This window comes from Pelodiscus sinensis, unplaced genomic scaffold (assembly GCF_049634645.1).
Source record: "Pelodiscus sinensis isolate JC-2024 unplaced genomic scaffold, ASM4963464v1 ctg35, whole genome shotgun sequence".
Taxonomy (NCBI): domain Eukaryota; kingdom Metazoa; phylum Chordata; order Testudines; family Trionychidae; genus Pelodiscus; species Pelodiscus sinensis.
The window spans coordinates 7150225-7170326 of NW_027465908.1; the positions used below are offsets into that span (position 1 = coordinate 7150225).

Sequence of the window (20102 nt, forward strand, 5' to 3'; positions counted from 1 at the left end):
TTCAAACTGGTTAACTGATGAGCTAATGTTTATCAGTGCCAATTACCGGTTAAACTCCCCACTGCCTCTGAAGTGCTCACTTGCCTCTGGCAGCTAACGTCAGTCTGCAGCTGCTGGGCATTCCCATTGGCCAGCAGTTCTTGTGGCCACCCTGGCAGACCTCGCAAGAGATCCCTGGCCCCAGGAGAGCCCATTTCCGCTACCAACCCTGCCGGTCAGCAGGTTAAAAAATACTGTCACTGATAAAATTATAATCTGTTACGTGATTAGTATTATTAACTACCTGCATCATTCTTTATGAAGGTGCCACCACCGATCTGTCCCCCATGCTCGTAGGTGTCCTACTGCGTCTGCAGTCTCCTCCTGTGTATTTTTCTATGGACAAAGCCATGTCCAGGGCTGAGTCCCTGCTGGACAAGGGCAGAGTTCCACAAAACTGGGACTCTCTTAAAGGCAGATAAATGGGCTCCCAACATCTAATGTGATTTGCCCTCGTGCTTATATCTGTTTCTTCAGGAAAAATTGGAGACTCATTTGAAGACTCTGAGGGAGGAGAGAGAAAAGCTGCTGAGAAGGAAAGCAACAGCAGAAGGGAAAAGCCAGGAGTATCTGGTAAGTGCTTGTGGCTATGGACCAGCAGGGACTGGCAGTGGGAGGGCTGTGTTAGGAGGCAGACTCCTATGTGGCCTTGGTGAGGTTCGGCTTGTTTGTGTTTCCCCTGGATCATGAATTGCTGGCTGAGATCCATGTGTGGAAAGGCCTTGAGCATCCGTGTCAGTGCATGAGTTAATGTCCAGCCTTTGTGGTTTTCCCAGACATCCTCCCCAAGTGAGCTGCATGTGTCCCTGAAGGACTGTCTGCTCACTTGGTGCATTTATATGTTTGCTTCTTTTTCCTCCCTGGGTATCTCTGTCAGGCTGGTGCTGAGTCCTGCCTCCTGGTGCTCTGGATATGAATTCCCAGAGCCCATGAATAACAAAAGATGCTGCCCATGACAGACATGGGAACATCCCGTTCAGAGGGACACGGGGCAAAGGAGATGCTGGGAGAGACGCATCTGCCTAGTAATCACAAAGAGGCAAACTTTAGAGTTTTCCAAGAAATTCTCCCTACTGCGCACTCTGCTCCCCGTAAAAGGGCCGTGGGCGCCATCCATGCCCCTGACCAGCCCTTTCCCTGTTTTCACACAGAAATGGACCCAAGCCAAGAGGCAGATGATTGTGGCTGAGTTTCAGCAGCTGCTGCAGTTTCTGGAGGAACAAAAGCAGCGACTCCTAGCCCAGCTGGAGAAATTAGATGAGGAGATTGGGAGGTTCCAGATTGACACTGTCAGGAACCTCTCCGTGCAGATTTCCCGTATCAGCGAGGGGATCGGCGAGCTGGAGGAGACCTGTCAGAAGCCAGTGAGTGAATTCCTGCAGGTGAGAATGAGGGACAAACATCCCAGCTCCTCACACAGCAAAGGGGGGTTCCTGAATCACAAGTGCTTGGTCCCCGTTGTCAGATCTCAGTGTAACACCTTGTGCATTGCTGCCATGTGAATGACTCTTGTGCTTTGTAGAGTTACAGGCACAGATCTATTAGAGATGGCAAAGCCCCATTAACTCAGGGGATCCATGTTCCTGGGGCCAGGGCAGGGCCTCTCTTCCCAGGTTTGCAAAATCCCTTCTCAGAGGTCCCCTGTGTGTGTCCAATGGGGCTGAGATTCTTTTCTGTGTCTTTTTTTCTAGGACGTCAGAAGCACCCTGTGTAGGTACGTGGCTCTCACTCCCCTCACACTGCACAGAGCAGGGAAAAGGCTTGGAGCGGATGTTAGCACCACATCTCTCCAGAGCTCTACAGCCAGATGTTAGACATGAATATCTCTGATGCATTTAATTCTGAGGGTCTCATCCTCGCACTTGAGACTCTGGAATTCCCCATTCAGGGCACAGTCTGACCTCAAGTGTTTCCTGGAGCTTAGAGCTGTCACCTCCTTGGGGATTGGTTGCCGCAAGACTGTGGGGTGGAACATGGGCTGTCACTGCTGGGCACTGTGCACATTCAGCCCAGGACAGCAGGGATCAAGAGTCTGTCCCACTCGAGGGTTGTTTGGAGACCTGTGTGGAAGGAGCTGGGTTGAGGGGAGCTGGTGTCTCAGTCTAATCCCTAGTGGACAGATTCCTTCAGCCCTTCTTATGGGAACCTCCTGTCCCTCAGCATCTGGAGGCCAAGGAGTGAGTTGACCATGGAGACTCTATTCCCCTTTACTCCCCCAGCCAGTCTCCCCAGGCCAGAAGTGAAGAACAGAAATGGGATCTTTGAGGGGAAGGTTGCATGGCCATGAGATGTGTTGTCCCTGCTCTCAGGCTGGGAGAATTGGAGGAATTCTAACTCCAGGCCTGTTAGAGCTGAGACTTACTAGCCAGAACTTATCAGCAGTAAACGACATACAATCACATTGAATTGTTTCTGTCCAGGTGTGAGATGGGGCAATTCCAGCTGCCGGAAGAGATTTCCCCTGAACTGGAAGAACAAGTCAGAGGGTTCTCCCAGAAAACGATTGCTCTGTCGGAGACTCTGAGGAAGTTCAAAGGTACCTGGAAGGGATGGATGAGGGGAAAGTGGTTCAATTATCTGAGACTATTGAATCTGGCCTCAGAAGCCAACCTTCCCCTGCCTCAATTCTCACGTGGAGAATGACGGCCCCATCAGTCTGCTTTCCTTAGAGACACTGAGTGAACAGACCCACCTGCTTGCAGATAGAGCCAGGGGTTTGCAAACTCTGAACCTCTCGTTCAGAGATCAAAATGGCTAACGTTATTGTGATGGCCACGTGTTCCACCACCATATGTCCAGGTTATGATAAGAGGCAGTAAGTGAGTGAGAAACCCAAGTGGAAGGGGATGAGGAGGGAAGAGTAAATCTCATTTACGGCTTGTCTCTCCTGGGACAGGTGTGAGGCTGCAGAGATATTGGCTCCATTGCTGGGAGGTGCCCGTGTGAGAGAGGAAATGCAAGTTTCAGACTCTTTCATACTAAATACCTGAGTGTGTGTCTGATAGAATTGAAATGCAGAGTTCAGGGTGGGACATTGTTGTGAATAGGAGAGCCTGGAATCTCTCCTCTCTTATCCCTTCCCCCACCAGACACTCTGCCCTCTGCACTGGAGAGAGCAAGAGGAAAATCCCTTGGAGCTTTCAGACAAGGTGAGTTTGCTGGTGGAAATTCTTTAAGTCATGTGAGAATTCCTGTGAAAACATCTTCATGGGATTGTCATTGAAGTTACTAACCAAACCCAGCGACCATGGTGCACAGAGCCCTAAATCACCCAGTGATCAGTGAGGAGCCCCAGGGGTGCTGCATGGGGACCTGTGGACATTTGGAGAAACACTGGTCTAGAGGTTTGTGATGCTAAAGGGGTGAAGTTAAAGCACAAAACGGACGGCACATACAGGCTCAGATTTCACTGCTCAGTCACTTTCAATATGGGGCTGGTTTCAAACAATAAATAGGCTGAAAGGCTCCTTCACCCAAATTCCCTCCTAGAACCCTCTATCTGTCCTGTATCCCAAACCGTTACCCCAAACATACTCCTCTTCCCAATGCCCGTCCCAGATCCTCCATTTCCTGCATTTATGTCATGGAAGAGTGCAGCTCTCAGCCACTTTCCATTTGCCCCCCCCCCCCCATGAAAAAGAATTACCCACCCTGTCGAGTGGATACGGCTCAATGGCTATGTCTAGACTGCAGGCTTCTTTCGAAAGAGGCTCTTTCGAAAGATCGCGTCTAGACTGCAGGCGGATCTTTCGAAAGAGAAATCCGCTTTTTCGAAAGAGAGCACCCAGCGAGTCTGGATGCTCTCTTTCGAAGACGGCCTCTTTACATTGAAGAACGCCTTCTTTCGAATGAGGAACTTTCGAAAGAAGGCGTTCTTCCTCGTGAAACGAGGTTTACCGCCATCAAAAGAAAAGCCGCGTTCTTTCGAAATAATTTCGAAAGAACGCGGATTGAGTCTGGACGCAGGGGAAGTTTTTTCGGGAAAAGGCTACTTTTCCCGAAAAAAACCCTGAGTCTGGACACGGCCAATGAGAGCCAGTAATTGAAAGCTGAAGCCAGACTATTTCAGACAAGAAAAGAGGCACAAATGTTTGATAGGGAAGAGGATTAGCTGCTGAAATGAACAAAGAACTGGTGGATTCTCCCATCTCTTGATGTCTTCAAATCACTGGGGGACTTTCTAGAAAATACACCGTTGGGGAAACAGAGCTTTGTGCCTGGGTAACCGGACTAAGTGTAATGGCTTGTGCCACTGAGGGGGTCAGACTGCATGCCTGAGGATATCTTCTGATCCCAGGAATCTTAAGATCTTAAAGCCCCTTCTGAAATGTCTCCACTTCACCTTCTCCCCCTGCCAGGCTGCAGAACACCGATGTCTGTCTCTAGCTCAGCCCCCAGCCCTCAGAGCCAGGGACAGGAAATGGCCATGGCAGTGCCGGTGAGCTTCGAGGAGGTGGCTGTGCATTTCTCCGAGGAGGAATGTGCTCTGCTGGACCCGGGCCAGAGAGCCCTCTACAGGGATGTGATGCAGGAGAATTATGAGGCTGTGAACTGGCTGAAGATTCTTGTCACCTTGGGTAATAAAAGCTCCCCTAGGTGGGCTCTGGAGCAGCTGGGTTGGGTTTGGTTCAATATCATTCATTGTCTTTGCCCTCAATGTCACAAGTATCTGCCCCAATAATCCTGGCTCTTCTGTGAAAGACTGTCCCCTCCGTGTCCCTTCCCAGGGAAAGCAGGTTGAGGGACTTAACAGTGAAGCTGCTCTTCCCACAGCTAAGGTCTTAGTGCCCTTCCCCCCATCTTGTCCATCTTGTGCCTTGACTGGAAGTGTGAGTAGAAGGGCTCAGGCAGGAACAGCAGGTACTAGAGGTCTGGCTCTTTGTCTGTCTGATCTTTGTGCCTGCAGGTTCCCCTTGTGGCAGTGGGCTGAGCCAGTGGAAGGTGGGTGCAGTTCCCGAAGTCTTTCCTGCCTGTAGCTAATCTCTGTGACATGCTGTTCTTGCCAGTGAGAGGGGCTGGATGCTGGGGCTGAGGGAGGATGGATGAGGCAGTTCACGCTCTGTGAGTATTTTGTCCGAGGTAGCTTTGTAGTAGAGAAACGTGAGCAGAGCTCTCCTTGCATTTCAGGCACAGGCTGGGTTTCCTTTCAAAAGTTCAGCTTCATTCTCTCTGGGGCTCACTTGCCTCTGTGTGCAGTGGAGATAAGTCACATCATCTGTGTTGTGTTTTTAAAGTGAAATATCTTCGAGTAGGGACTCTTTCTTCCTGTGTGAATGTCTGGCTTCGTGCTCAGGAAACCTGTGTTCAGTTCTCTGCCCATCACAATCTTCCTGTGTGACCTAAGACTCTCTGGCTGTGTCTAGACTGGCAAGATTTTGCACAAAAGCAACTGCTTTTGTACAAAAACTTGCCTGCTGTCTACACTGGCCGCTTGAATTTGTACAAGAACACTGACTATCTAATGTATGATTTTCAGCGTTCTTGCGCAAATATACCGACGCTCCTGCTCGGGAAAAAGCCCTCTTGCACAAATGCTTTTGCGCCAGAGGGCCAGTGTAGATAGGTAAAAACTGTTTTGCGCAAAAAAGCCCTGATGGCAAAAATGGCCACCGGAGCTTTCTTGCACCAAACCGCGTCTAGATTGGCACGGATGCTTTTGGCACAGATGCCTTGCGCAATCTAGACGCTCTTTTCCGCAAATGCTTTTAATGGAAAATTTTTCCGTTAAAAGCATTTGCGGAAAATCATGCCAGTCTAGACGCAGCCTCTGTGTGCAGTCACCTCTCTCTTCAATTGCTATTATAGAGTGTCCCTGTTTCTCAGGGCTGGGAAAGATACCTACATTAAAGAGGGATAATGCTTAGCTCCATATGTGCACCCCAATAGCACGGTGGGGTCCTGATTTATACCAGAGTTCCCAGGTGCTGCTGTGATTGATAATTTTGCTTCCCACAGCGACTGCAATGCCATTAGAATTGCTGCTAGGGCCACAGAGTGGTGTTATGGCTTTTCAGGGTAGCTCTTTCTGGAGCTCTGATGCCAGCAGCACTGTCAGAGCCTGCGGTTTATCCATGCAGCACAGCTCAGGGTTGCTGCTAAGAAAGATCCAGGCTACATTTGGAGGCTAAGGCACTCGGCCAAATTTATTGTGAAAAGGAGCACGGTGCTAGTGTCCCAGCTCCTCAGGCACAGGTATAGTGAGACTTGTCCCAACCCAATAACAGTACCAGTCAGTCAGCAGTGAGAATGCTGCCCCTCAGCCAGCATCAACATGCCCCTCCTGTGGCTTCTCTCATATGTTGACACAAACAAGATGTATGTTCCATGTGTTCTACCCCCTTAGCCTCCTGCCTGTTTATTTTGAACAAAACATCCGTATCTATTATCCCCTCATCCCACTCTTGTGCACAAGGGCCAGTGTCTTTCTGAGCCATCTCTTAGGACCGTGTTTGCAGCTACTGCGGAGATGTGTGTTGATTGGCCTCTTCCTGCTCAGGAATGTGCTTTCCTGGTTAGTTGGTACCAGTGCTCCACCATTCTGCCAAAGCCCAGCCTGTTCTAGTTCAAAAAGAATGGACATACACAGCTGCAATAAACCTTTTGCGAAGTGTGCTGGGTGCCACGTCAATGGGAATGTTCTGATGTGATGACTATGATTATTTTATTTAACAGCAGTAGCACAGTGATCTCCATGGTCATGTCACAGGTGGATCATCTGAACAGAAAATGCAGTTCCAAGAAGGGGTGGGGCCAAAGCTGAGGGAAACACGCTCACAAGGTGTAAAGGTGATAGATTCTGTGCAGCCCTGGAGGGGCACCAAATCACAGGCCACGCTGGCTACCAGAGCTGGACTGGGAAACCACACAAAGGCTGCAGCTGGCAGAGTAGAACGGAGGCTGCAAAGGGGGAGCTGTGCAACTGCTTCAAGCACGAGAGAAGCAGCACTGCCCGGCTCCGCCCTGGCTTGCTCCAACAGCCCAGCGCCACCCTGGGCAGCCATGGGAATGGCAACTGTTGTGGGCAGCTGGCAGGGCCCACCCAGAGACAGGCAGTTGGGATCAGGAGTGTGGCACATAGGCAGGACGTGAAGCAACCAACCAAGCATTCACTTAGATGCTCAGGCAACTTCCTCTGCCTCCTCCTGGCCCAAGTAGAACATCTGAGCCAAAGAGCAGGGCAAGCCCAGCCCACCAGCCAGAGGATTTGTGGACAGGCGTGGGAAGCTAGAGATCTGCTGGGTCCTTCATCTCCAAGTCCTAGTGACCTGCCATGTGGCAGCTGCTGTCTGAGCCCTACCTGGGGACCTTGGTGTCACACCTTCATGCGCTCACTAGAGCTCCCCTTCTGAGCAATGTGTTCCTGTCCAGCTGTGGGATTCCGGGCGGATGGACCGGGCTGTGAGGGGGGCTGAGTTGTACCCTAGAGAGTGCAGCAGAGCACTTAGCTGCTCTGGGGAATGAGCTGAGCCATTCCCAAGGTGGGGGAGTGATGCATCTTTACTGCAGGTGAGTGTGTCCTGGGATCTTGTACCAGCCAGAGCCCAGTCTCTGCAAGGTGGGGAAAGGAGCCTCTGTGGGTGGGTGACTCGGATCCTGGCTCTGGAAGCAATAATGGCAAAGACCTTAATGAACAAGATTAGCACTTGGTTCATTGCTCTCCAAACAGGGTTTCCAGTCTCTGAAACTGATGTGATCTCCTGGGTGGAGCGAGAGGAGGAGTTGCGGGTCCCAGATCCGCTGAGCTGTGAGGAAGGGGAGATCATCAGCAACACCCAGACAGGTGAGCAATCAGTTAAACTGACTCAGAAACCAGTGTCTGTCTCCTTATAGCAGATGTAACTTGTGTGTTTTCATGAAGTCTGACTGACTGTTCAGCTTGTCTTCAACTCTAGTCAGAATGTGGTGGTTTCTCTTCTCTGTGGAAGGGTTGTGAAGGAGGACAATCAACTCAGCTCATGATAATGTGACCATTATTTGAGCGTGTGTCCCCTTTTCTATTCCTCTTTTAGAGTTTCCTTGCAGTTCATCGTGGAGAATAACTCCTGTCTGGATCATTCCTCTATTCCAACAGGTGACGGGACACTGACTGAGAACCATGAAAAGAGTCTTCAGCATGAAGGACTGGAGCAAGTGTCTCCATGTGGACTATTATTGAGACAAACTGAAGGACATGTTTTCCAGATACGTGAGCAAGGAGAGAGCTGTGAGAGTCAGCATAGCTCTAAAAAGCAGCAGGGAAACCATCTAGGAGAGGGACAAGGGAACTCCAGTAGTAGGAGCACAGGGGAGAAAAGAAACACAGAAACCGTTCAACAGGAAATCCCCCATCAACAGTCACCCTGCACGTCTAGTGACTGTGAAACTCTTCCTGAACATCAAAGGGTCCATACGGGAGAGAAGCCCTTCAAGTGCTCTGACTCTGGGAAAAGCTTCAGTGAGCACTCACACTTTACAAACCATCAGAAAATACATACAAGAGACACACCCCATAACTGCTCTGACTGTGGGAAAAACTTCAGTGCAAACTCACACTTTGTTATCCATAGGATGGCTCACACAGGAGAGAAGCCTTTCAATTGCTCTGTGTGTGGGAAAAGGTTCAGTCAGAAGTCAAACCTTGTTACCCATTGGAAGAGCCACACAGGAGAGAAACCCTTCAATTGCTCTGACTGCGGGAAAAGCTTCAGTAGAAGCTCACACCTTTTTAACCATAGGAGGACCCACACAGGAGAGAAACCTTTCGATTGCTCTGACTGCGGGAAAAACTTCAGTAGTAGCTCATACCTTCTTACCCATAAGAGGAGCCACACAGGGGAGAAACCTTTCAGTTGCTCTGACTGTGAGAAAAGCTTCAGTCAGATTTCACACCTTGTTAGACATAGGAGGACCCACACGGGGGAAAAACCCTTCTACTGCTCTGACTGCGGAAAAAGCTTCAGAAGCAACACAGACCTTATTACCCATTGGAGGAGCCACACAGGAGAGAAACCTTTCAATTGCTCTGACTGCGAGAAAAGCTTCAGTCAGAAGTCAAACCTTGTTAGACATAGGAGGACCCACACAGGGGAAAAGCCCTTCTACTGCTCTGACTGCAGAAAAAGCTTCAGTAGCAACGCAGAACTTATTACCCATAGGAGGAGCCACACAGGAGAGAAACCTTTCAATTGCTCTGACTGTGGACAAAGCTTCAGTTTCAGCACAAACCTTGTTAGACATAGGATGACCCACACAGGGGAGAAAACCTTCAGCTGCTCTGACTGTGGGAAAAGCTTCTGTAGAAGCTCACACCTTCTTAACCATAAGAGGACCCACACAGGAGAGAAACCTTTCTATTGCTCTGACTGCGGGAAAAGCTTCAAAACAAACTCAAACCTTGTTACCCATAGCAGGATCCACACAGGAGAGAAACCTTACAATTGCTCTGACTGCGGGAAAAGCTTCAGTCAGTGCTCCTGCATTACTAGCCGTAAGAATACATAGAAGAGTCACCTTATAAAAGCTCTGATTGCAGAAAATGCTTCAAACACAGGTCAGACTTTGTTAAAGCTGCCTGGCCAGGTGGCTGTAGTCCCAGAAGACCCCTTGGGGAGCGCCTCCTGGGGTACTGACCTGGCCACTGCCACTCACCCTTCTGCTCTCTGGGGCTTCTCACTATCCAGTCCTGCTGGGGCAGCTCCTTAGTCTCCCCTGACCAAGGCCCCGAGCTGAGATTCCCGCCCCCACCCCCGCCTCTGAGCAGTGGTACAGATGCTGAACCTCTTCAGATCTGAGGAGAGAGCAGTTTAGGGCCCAGCTTCCTGGGATAGCACTCCCCAAATGGGATCAAACCCCAAAGAATGGGGTAAGCCCCATTTAGCAATGAAAGGGGGATGTGCACACCGATTGCTCCCATAGGTAGTAATTGTTTACACTGGGCTTGATAGTAAGTAAAAGTGGTTTTATTAAGTACAAGCTGTAGGATGTAAGTGGTGATAAGTGAGAACAGGCAGAGCAAAGCACATTACAAACTCAAAGGTAACAAAAAATGCTTTGTTAATGCTCCACTGAAACTTCAGTACAAACTTCTACAAACTCCCCCTAAAACCTCTTTTCCAGCTGCCCCTCCAAACCAGGGCTCTCCCCGACCCTGGGGTCTTTGGCTCCTTCCTTCAGATGCAGCCTAGCCAAAAGACCAAGTCCTCCAGGTGGATGTTATTTCCAAATAACGGCTTGCTGTGTAGACATGCACTGTAATTCCGAAATAAGGCTGCTGTGTAGATGCACCCCAAGGGTCACTGACCAGTGGCCTGGGCTCCCCATACTCAGGAATCCCAGTGTGGTTTCTGTGGTTCTAAGTCCGGCTTCTGAGGGCTGCAGGAGAAAGACCTGGTGTGGACAGGAAAATCCCGATGAACCTCCTGGCAGAGCGTGACTGGTCCCATCTCAGAGCACTGGTTCCGTCTCTGGGTATAGTTCTTGCTGGGCTTTTCTGGACTACTCCAGATCATTTGTTCAGGTGAACTTGTGTTTTTGTTTTAGTACAATGACATATAGAACTTTTAAACTAACACAGACATGTAATGAGGCAAGAAATAAAGCAGGTTTAGCCACTGCAGAAGAAAACGAGTAAGTTTATTTATTTCCTAGATTCTGAGGCTTAAAAGATTTCCTTATGTTTCACTCTTATAAATGTGAACGTGTTGAATAACCTACCCTGTGTTGTGGGTTTTCTCTCTCTGTGAAGGCCTTCGGGTCATGCACTTTGATCTCTGGTGAGTTAGATGTGCAGACAGCACAACACAAATGAGAACTTACCAGAATAAAAGCGGCAAGGAGTCCTGTGGCACCTTATAGGCTAACTGAAGTGATGGAGAATAAGCTTTCATGGGCAAAGACCCACTTGGTCAGATGCACTTCAGTTAGTCTATTAGGTGCCACAGGACTCGTCGCCGCTTTTGCAGATTCAGACTAACATGGCCACCCCTCTGATAATTTACCAGAATGTTCATTGTATTTTAACCATATGCTAGCCTTTTCCACAAGTTCTGTGTTCAGTTTAAGCAATGACAATGGTCAGTATCTCTCAGCAGTGGGGCTGGAGCAAAGGAAGATGGGGGGGCATGACACTTGCCCTGACACTGTGACATCCTCCCCCGCCCTCCAGAGATGCCCCTGACTGCAGGTTTCTAATCTCCCAACCAAAGCCCTCCAGGCCAGGTACAGCTGAGCTGGACCAGCTACAGCCTGGCCACCGGGCTGCTATCTCAGTGCAGACCTACCCAGAGTGATTCCTTTTGAGTGGTAGTCTCTCCACTTTCCAGCCCCCCACGTGTGAGTGCTGCTTTCTAGGGGTGCTTGGAAGAGTTGGGCTGGGGGCAGGGCCGGCCCGAGCCATTCTTGCACCTTGGGCAGCGGGCGCATGTTGCATGCACGCCTCTGCCCCAAGAAAGCAACCTATGGGGGCACCTGATGCAGCATCCCTTACCACTTCAATCAGGTGCTTCCATAGGTTGGCACCCATGCCTTAATCTAGCCCTGGCTGGGGGTGCAAAGTACCAGGCAGAGCGGGATGGGGTTTGTCTTTGTTTCTCCTTTGCGCATAAAGCAGGTGGTTTGTCCCACTCGTGAGCTATGTCTACACTCATGCCTTCTTGCTCAAGGGTTCTTGTGCAAGAAGTCTTGCGCAAGAAAACGTCCACACTGCCATGTGCGCTCTGTGCTTTTGTGCAAGAGCGCCCATGGCAGCGTAGGCGCTCTCTTGCGCAAGAAAGCTCTGATGGCCATTTTAGCCATAGGGCTTTCTTGCGCAAGAAATCCCTGCCGAGCATCCACACTGCCCTCTTGCGTAAGAGCTCCTGCGCAAGAGGGCTTACACCTGTTAAAAAAGAGCGTAGCTCTTGTGCAAGAAGCCCTCTCTTACCACGCCATACTGTAAATTTCCTTGAGCAAGAGCTGGTGGCCAGTGTGGGCGCTCTATGGATTCTTGCCAAGAACGGCTGTACTTGCTAAGAATCCGCGAATGTAGACATAGCCCTGGTGTCCTTTGTCCTGCAATAACTGGCTCCCACCATCTCATGGCTGCTGCCGGAGATCCCCAGCTGGGAACCCTTCTCCTGATCTGTGGGGCTTCGGTCGTTCTATGCAGGAAACCCAGGGCTGCATTAAGGCATGGGCTAGCCGGGCAGCTGCCCGGGGCGCCTGATATAAGGGGTGCTGTGTGCCCCTTACAGCTGATAACTGCCATCAGGCACCACGTGTCTGTATCGCAAGCTGCAGCAGCTCCCACCAGCCACCCTGCAGTGACCACCCAAGGCAGGGGCTGCGTTAACCCCCGCAGCGCTGGCCAGAAGCACCCTTCCCCTTGCGGCTGCGGGACCCTGCTTGGCCTGCTCCCGGCGGCACCAGGCTGAGCACCAGTGGCGGTGGCCGGGCAGCAGGAGGCATGTGCCTTGCTGCCAGCTCCATGCGCCTTCTCCCACGTTCCAGGTGGGGGCTGGGCCATGCATGTGCCTTTCCCCAACCCAGGGTGCAATTAAGCTGTCTGCCCAGGGCACCGGAATGGCTTGTTCTGGCCCTGAGGAAACCCTCTCCGAGGGGGAAGCAGGGATATTGCTGTGGTGTCCCTGAGAACAGTCAACCCACTCATCTGTTGACCCAGGGGACAGCAGCCTGTGGCTCATTTCCTCTTTCTCACCTGGGAGGGGACATGGCTGGGAGTGAGGGTGTCCTGTTTCTCAGGGAGCTCTGACCACAGGACTGGGACCGGGCTTGGCAGAAATCTTTCCCAGAGAGACACAAGCTGGAGAGATGTTTGTGGGGAAGCATTTTGTAAATGTCGATGGATGTAAACTGTTCCTGCAAGTGGGGGGTTTGAAGCTTTAATTTAAAAATTTCCTCTGTTCTGTTGTTTCTGCTCTGTGGTGTTATCCCATTTGTCTGCCATGCAAAAGGTCTGTGTCAAACCCAGGCGGAAAGAGCCCCCCTCTTTCTCCATTCAATTCCTTCTCTGCTCCCTCAGGCCCACTCCTGTCTCTCTCTCTCCGCCCCAGCTGCTTTGCTTTCTGCCCAGGTGTGTACCCTTCCCTGGCACTATAATACCATGGGAAGGGATCCTTTGCCAGCTTCTTAACTAGTAGCACATTTAGGGCATGTTTACACAGCAGGGCAAAAGTCAAACTGAAATACACAACTTCAGCTACTTATTTGTGTAGCTGAAGTAGCTTAACTTGGCTTTTGGCAGGAAGAGACCTTTCCCTACTCTTCATGAAATGGAGGTTACTGGAGTCAGAGTAGGAAGCCTGCCAATTTGTACTTAATTTGAAATAGCAGCTTGCTGTGTAGACAGGCACTTTATTTCCAAATAACACTCCAGTGTAGACATGCTCTTATTGTCCCATCACAGAGCTGATGCTGAAGGACAGGAAGCTACAGAGTGCTGAAGGGGACTAATCAGATACTGAAGTATTTTTTTCCCTCCCCTTTCTTTGTTGGGGGAAATTTGCTTCTGTTCTCCTATGAGGCTGGAGATGTCAGTTAGTGTCCTCCCTCCTACTAGAGAAATCAGAGACTTTTCCTACCTGAGAGCTGGAGAAAGCTAAGACTGAATGCCATGTAACTAAAGGGAGGACATTGTCTAGCATGGGAGTCAAGTGTTTGCCTAGTAAACAGGAGTTCTTTGGTTCAACGCCCAGTGGTACCTTGGTGTAGCCTTTGCTCACATTTTCTTATGTCTTCCTGGGACACAGAGGAGTCCTCCCCTGGCCACCCATGGAACTGCTAGTTCAGGAAAAGGCTGATTGGGGAGGAACATTGGGAAGAAGGAAACCACAAGCCTGGAGCGGGTACAGAGGCTCCTGTGACTGGTGCTGGCAAGGCAGGGCTCTTGCTGCAATTGCTGGGACAGAAAAGCCAGCAGCACCTGCCCTTGTGATTCCCTTGGGTGGGGGGGTCAGCACCCAGAGATCCTGTAAGTGCAAAGCTCCTACAGCTATAGTAGCTGCTCCAGTGGTGCAAAAGGCCTGGGCACAGTACTTATCAGGCAGTACTTGTGGGAGAAGTGCTGAGGTTGTGAGTTCAAACCTCCCCTGGAGTGATGGTTTCTACTCCCTGCTGCTCTGGCCCCTTCCAGTGAACGCTGGGGAGCTGGGATTCCAGTTCAGTGGAGGGTCTTTGTTGCCCATTTTCTCCTCTTGCCTTCAGCCATTGGAGAAGTTCATGAACAGAGACAAGCTACTTTGTCCCATTTCCCGCTTCTTTTCCTGGGCTGACCCAGTGGCTGAAAGGGGCTGCGGCTGCTGACGGGGGTGGGGAAGATGTGCAACAGGACCCTGGCCACCCAGCATTCACTCTGATGAGGCCATAATATGTGCAGTGGGAATTTTCACTTATCCCATCCTCTGGGGTGGAATCCCAGCTCCCCCAGCGTTCACTGCAAGGCCTGGGTTCCCAAAGGGGGGAGGGAGATGCCCCCCGGAGTGGGCATGAAGAAATTTCAGGGGGGGGAATGAGGTGACCCAGCTGTTTTTTTTTCTTTTGTTCCTCAACAAGTTTTGCTGCTATTTTGGATATTTGCTCAGATCCTTTGAGGCAGTTGCCAAAGTAGCTCAGTTGGGAGAGCATTAGACTGAAGATCTAAAGGTCCCTGGTTCAATCCCGGGCTTTGGCAGAAACCTTTGCCAATATGGCATAGTCTGTTTTGGCATCTCTCCATCTCTGGTAAGCAAACATCTGCAGTCAGAGTTCAAAGCTGAACCAAGAGGCAGGAATTACATCATAAAGATGATCATATTTCAGGGATAGAAACTAGAAAGGGGATTTCATGACACCTCAGAGGTTGTTGACACAGGAGAACAGAGCTCTTGGCTTCAGCTGCTCCCAGCCTTGCAACTCTGTTTTTAATTCCATGCCCCCAGAAAGGAACAGTAACAGAGCCTGCCTAGGACTAATTCTGAGGCTTCCCCATACAGAGGACACACTATTTCTGTTTTCTTAGACTGTAAGTTATTAAGTTGATTTAAGCAATTTCAAAATAGTTTCCAAGTATAGACATGCCCTTATAGTCCTGGTCTTCACAACATCCGCTGGCAAGGAGTTCCACAGGTTGACTGCGCTTGTGTGAAGAAATTCTTCCTTTTGTTTGTTTTCAACCTGCTAATATCATGGCGCACCCTTAGTTCTTCTATTATGGGAACAAGAAAAATACCTTTCCTTATTTACAGTCTCAACAACAGCCATGATGTATAGACCTCTATCTTATCTCCCCTTGTCTCCACTTTTCTAAGGTGAAAAGTCCCAGTCTCTCCTCATGTGGCAGCTGATCCAAACCTTTCATCATTTTTCTTGTGCTTTTCTGAAGTTTCCAATGGCAAGGTATGGTTTTTTGGGGGGCAGGGGATAAGGCAACCACATTTCCAGTCAGTGCTCAAGTTGTGGGCACCACGTGGATTTATAGAGATGTAATATGATAGTCACTGTCTTCTTGTCAAGGCCTTTTAAAATAATTTCTAACATCACATTTGTGGCTGCACATGGAGTGGATGTTTTCAGAGATCTCTCCAGCTGTGACTTGTTGTAGCATATTCGCTTTCATTTAGTATGTGTGTTACTAATTGTTTATACTAACTATGGCAGCTGATTCAAACTTTCATAATTTTTGTCATGCTTTTCTGGACTGTTTCCAATGCCAATGACAGCTGCCTGCATGAAGCCCTCCCCCCTCCTCCACTCAGGCTCTTATTTCCCCAGGCACCTGACATCTGCAGCCTGTGCAGAAAAGCAGCTACCTGGGAAATGTGCTGGGGTGTTGGCCAGGGCTCAGCCAGGTGAGTCTCCCAGCCAGAGCCTGCCTCTGGCACCCCAGCCCCTCCCTTCCCATGCTGAAAGAGCAAAGACTTGGCAGAATTCCTGAATATAGAGGAGGCTATTTCCCCTGACTGGGAGCCCAACCCCGGCCGCAGCAGTGGAAGTGCTCAATCCTAGCCACTTGACAGACACAAACCTGCAGTGTTGGCTCAGCTACACTAGTCATCCCAAGTCACTTTCTCTCCCTTTCAGGACGTGGGTCTGTTCTCGGAGAAGGCGCGTGATGCCAGCATAGATGCTCCCCAGCACTTCTCCCCTGGCTGCACCCTCAGGGCCGGAGATGTGGACCTGCCCCTCTGCATCATGGGGGATGCTGCCTGCCCTTTGCTCCCGGGCTGATGAAGCCCTAGACAGGACACGTTGCCTAAAGCCAGGAACGTATCCCAGGTGACAGCTCACATTTTCCTAGGTCCTCCTGGGACACAGAAGAGGCCTTCCCTGGCCACCCATGGAGCTGCTGGTTCAGGAAAAGGCTGATTGGGGAGGAACATTGGGAAGAAGGAAACCACAAGCCTGGAGTGGGTGCAGAGGCTGTTGTGACTGGCACTGACAAGGCAGGGCTCTGACTGCAATTGCTGGGACAGGAGAGCCAGCACCACATGCCCTTGTGATTCCCTGAGGGGGGTCAGGACCTAGAGAGCCTGAGGGTGCAACCTCTGCAGCTCCTGCGGCCATGGAGAGTGAGGGTCTGTGGGCAGCAGGTGCTTCTCACTTGTGGTTTCCTTCTTTCTAAAACTCCTCTCCAATCAGCCTTTTTCTGAACCAGCAGTTCCATGGGTGGCCAGGGAAGGCCTCTTCTGTGTCCCAGAAACACATAGGAAAATGTGATTAAAGGGTGTCAAAAGGCACCACTGGGAGTTGAACCCAGGATCTCCTGTTTACTAGACAGGTGCTTTAGCCAACTGAGCCATGGTGCCCTCCTCAGGAAGTCTGCTGAAACTGTTCTATTCCATGGTCCCAGACAACATCTTTGACTGCCAAAGTGCAGCCAATCCCCATTTCCCTCCAGCCCTGGGGGTGTCTGGCTCCCTAGGCACAGAAAGCTACAGCTCAGTCGGCAGAGGCTCTAACATGCTCATCTCCCCCAGCCGCTGGGGCTGTAGAGTGGCCTTTGCGGTTTGGCCCAGATGTGGGGAGGGAAAAGTACAACAAACATTAATCAGCTGGCTTATAAATCCCTTGGTCCTAGGGTTTGGGTTAGAGCCCCAAGGAGGAGGCCTGGCCTTCTTCAATTTGCTCCCTTTCTGAGGGCACAGAATTAACAAGAGAAGATTTCTTAACCCCACAGCAATCAGAGTTGGCCAAGGAGTTAGCAACAAATTTTTTGTCAACATTTAAGTAGAGGCAAGGAAACCCTCAGGGGTGTTTCTGTGTGTTTGTAGACCGAGGTTCATTCAAGTGGGGTTTTTTTTTTTTGTGGACCTGCCCCGACCGCACCCCTAGAGACTCTGGAACAAAGAAGACACATGAGAAGAACCCAACTTTCTTCCTTTTGCTGTGACATGGATGGATCTAGTTCAGGTTTCACTCAAGGGGTCCGTCTGCATGTGAAGTACCTGTGTAGGGATAACATATAAATGTATTAAAAATGATTCCCCCAAGTGGAAGTGACTCCCCATAATTTGTTCCCAACAACTTAAAGTGTTTAGATTTATTATTATTATTATTATTATTATTTGTTAAGATTGTTAAATGTTTAGATTTATAATTATTGCCCCTCTAGAATATAATTTGTTAGGAATGTAATATTAGGTCATGTAACTTAAAACTGTTAAAAATATAATACCATGTAGCCAGAAACAGCTCTTCTCTTTGTGTCCCAGGGCACACCCAAACTTATTGTTACACAATTGACGCCCATTCTCTTCAAAGCATTGTGAAGCAATTAACCCTAATCGCAAAGTGAAACATTGTAACTATAACAGTAACTAACTCAGCACTCAGAGAATGTTTTAAGAAATGCCACCCAGAAACCTGTGACTTTTTGTAACTACAACATCTTGTATATGTAAAGTTATTATTATACAAAATACTGTATGGGAAACATTAATTAGGGAATGTATGTAAGAGAGAGAGAGATTGCTTGGACGATGAATGAATGGTTTTGAGAGGTGCCAGCCTGAGAATGCAGCAACAAAGGGCTGAAGAAGGCGTCAGGTGCCAGGGCAACCAAAAGGTGTCAAGTGGAGAAAACCAAGTACTGGAGGCCCACCCTATGAGATCACTGATGAGCACCTGACAGCCACCCTGAACGTGATGCAGCAATTCCCATAGACTGGCATAGGAAGAAATTCCTATAAGAACTGGACTAAAAGACTATGGAGTCAGAGTCCAACGTTCTGCTGCCAGCCCACCAGGAGCTTCAGATGTGCATCTGATCAGGACTTCGCTCCCCACTACCCTCCCTTGTGTACAGAGTACCTGGCCAGTATTCTGTCACAAGCAACTTCCAGGCTGGTAACTATAACAACTACACAGAACCTGGATGAATGATTGAATGAATGTTTATATATATATATATATATATATATTTATAAGGGTTAAGTAGTGATAGGAATAAGTAGTTAAACAACGTTGTTTGCTTCTATCTTTTCTTTATTCTTTATTTTTATCTTTACAATAAATGTGGCTTTTTGCCTTATCCCCCTCATAAGATCCTGCTTGCTTTTATTGGTACAACACCTGTGACAGCACCTGTGCGCCTCTGCCCCTCATCAGCAATGCCATATACTTGGGGGAGCACATGCCCCGAGACTTATAGAAGGGACAACCTGGACTAGCCACCCTTAGTCAGGCTCCCTTTGATAGCTCAGCTGGCAGAGGAGAGGACTGTAGTGTGTGTTTGGCAAGTGATCCTTAGGTCGTTGGTTCAGCTCGAAGGAGTGATTGTTTTCCCTCCAGCCTGGCCTTAGCAGAAGGCAATCAAGGTGGTCACCTTGGGTCTATGTCTTCAGAGCTCTCCACTGCAATTGACAGAAAGATTGTGGGTATGAGCTGCCAATCACATTTCTTGGGCTGCGCAGGTTCTGTCCACACACAAAAGTTCTTTTGGAACAATGGCCGTTATTCCACAACAACAATGCAAGAGTCTACACAGCAATTCTGTTATTATGAAATAATTCTAAAGAAACAGACGGCTTATTCCAACTTCTGCAAACCTCATTCTACGAAGAATAACTCCTGTTCCAAATTAGCTATTTTAAAAAAAGGCCTGTGTAGCTGCACCACCGCTGCTAGTTTGAACTAGCCCCTCCCCATGGCATTCTGAGTTATTCTTCCTGGGGCTGTAAATCGAGGTAGCTCATCTACACTGGGGAGCCTGCCTCGGTCTAGTCTGAGGTTTCCCTGCAGTGTAGACCTGCTAGTTTGAAATAAACTATTTTGGAATCACTATTCGAGACCAGCTTATTCCAAAATAAATGTGCCGAGTAGTCGTAGCCAGAGTGATGAAGCAGCAGGAGGGAAGCCAGGAGTCCAGAGGCCAGCCTGAAAACAGTATTCCATATGGCTACACACACAGATTTGTTGCTCAAAGCTGGAGCTGCTGTGGAAGGAGGTGGAGCTGCAGAAGCTGACGGGGGACAATCAGCGGGTGAAGGGTTATTTTTTCTCCTCCCTGGGCTGATGTGGCAAGAACTGAAGAGAAGAAAATCCTCTTCCCTTCTCCTCAGAAGATAGAAAATGCAGCTTCCTCCCCCTCACTGGTTCTACTAAAGCTGGACCCCAGGACTAGACTTTTTCTTTCTAAAACCCTGATGAAAGCTGAGAGTGAATTGCTTGTAGACTTAGAATGTGAGTTAAAGAATGGGGCTTGAACACATGAACCTGAGATTAAAAGTCACATGTTCGGCCAACTGAGCTAGTCAGACTTTATGATGCAGTGTTCCCCCATCACAGGGCCATCTCTCCAGTGACAGGTAAAGAGGCCCGTTTCAGGATTTCTTTTAGCGCAGCAGCAAGGGGAGATGGAGGAAAATCGACCCTTTTTCCAAGCTTTGTTCTCACAGCACTAAGTGCGCTGCAGAGAAAGCCCTTGAGTGTTAAAGGGCGTCGGGGAGCCCAGAGCAGAGGGATCCCCTCGACACACACACACAGTCCCAACCCCAAGACTCCCCCAATCCCGAATCCTGTGCCCTGACTTCTCTACCTTCCCCATCCTCACCCTGTCTTGCACAAGAGAGCGTCCACACTGCCATGAGAGCTCTTGCACAAAAGCACAGCGT

General features: G+C 49.5%; 2 protein-coding genes and 2 non-coding genes across 12 annotated transcripts in view; 2 read left to right on the plus strand and 2 right to left on the minus strand.

Annotated features, from left to right (window-relative positions):
- The window catches only part of LOC102461677 (uncharacterized), a 185343-nt gene extending 174613 nt beyond the window's left edge, over window positions 1-10730 (plus strand). For 2 of the 9 annotated variants that reach the window (XM_075916438.1, XM_075916441.1), the window contains 2 exons: window positions 7706-7819; window positions 8111-10730. In XM_075916438.1, the coding sequence (XP_075772553.1) occupies window positions 7706-7819; window positions 8111-9519 (1523 nt within the window). In that variant the 3' untranslated portion in view covers window positions 9520-10730. Of the gene's footprint in view, window positions 1-516; window positions 613-1349; window positions 1422-2234; window positions 2576-3128; window positions 3189-4397; window positions 4617-4945; window positions 7820-8110 lie in introns of those variants that run through there. The other 7 variants (XM_075916440.1, XM_075916443.1, XM_075916442.1 and 4 more) reach the window with 7 other exon arrangements.
- LOC142818207 (uncharacterized) overlaps window positions 1-20102 on the minus strand; it is a 115434-nt gene that overhangs the window by 14045 nt on the left and 81287 nt on the right.
- On the plus strand, window positions 14611-14683 carry TRNAF-GAA (transfer RNA phenylalanine (anticodon GAA)). Its single transcript has one exon. It is a non-coding gene; the product is annotated as a tRNA-Phe (tRNA).
- Window positions 16723-16796, minus strand: TRNAT-AGU (transfer RNA threonine (anticodon AGU)). Its single transcript has one exon. It is a non-coding gene; the product is annotated as a tRNA-Thr (tRNA).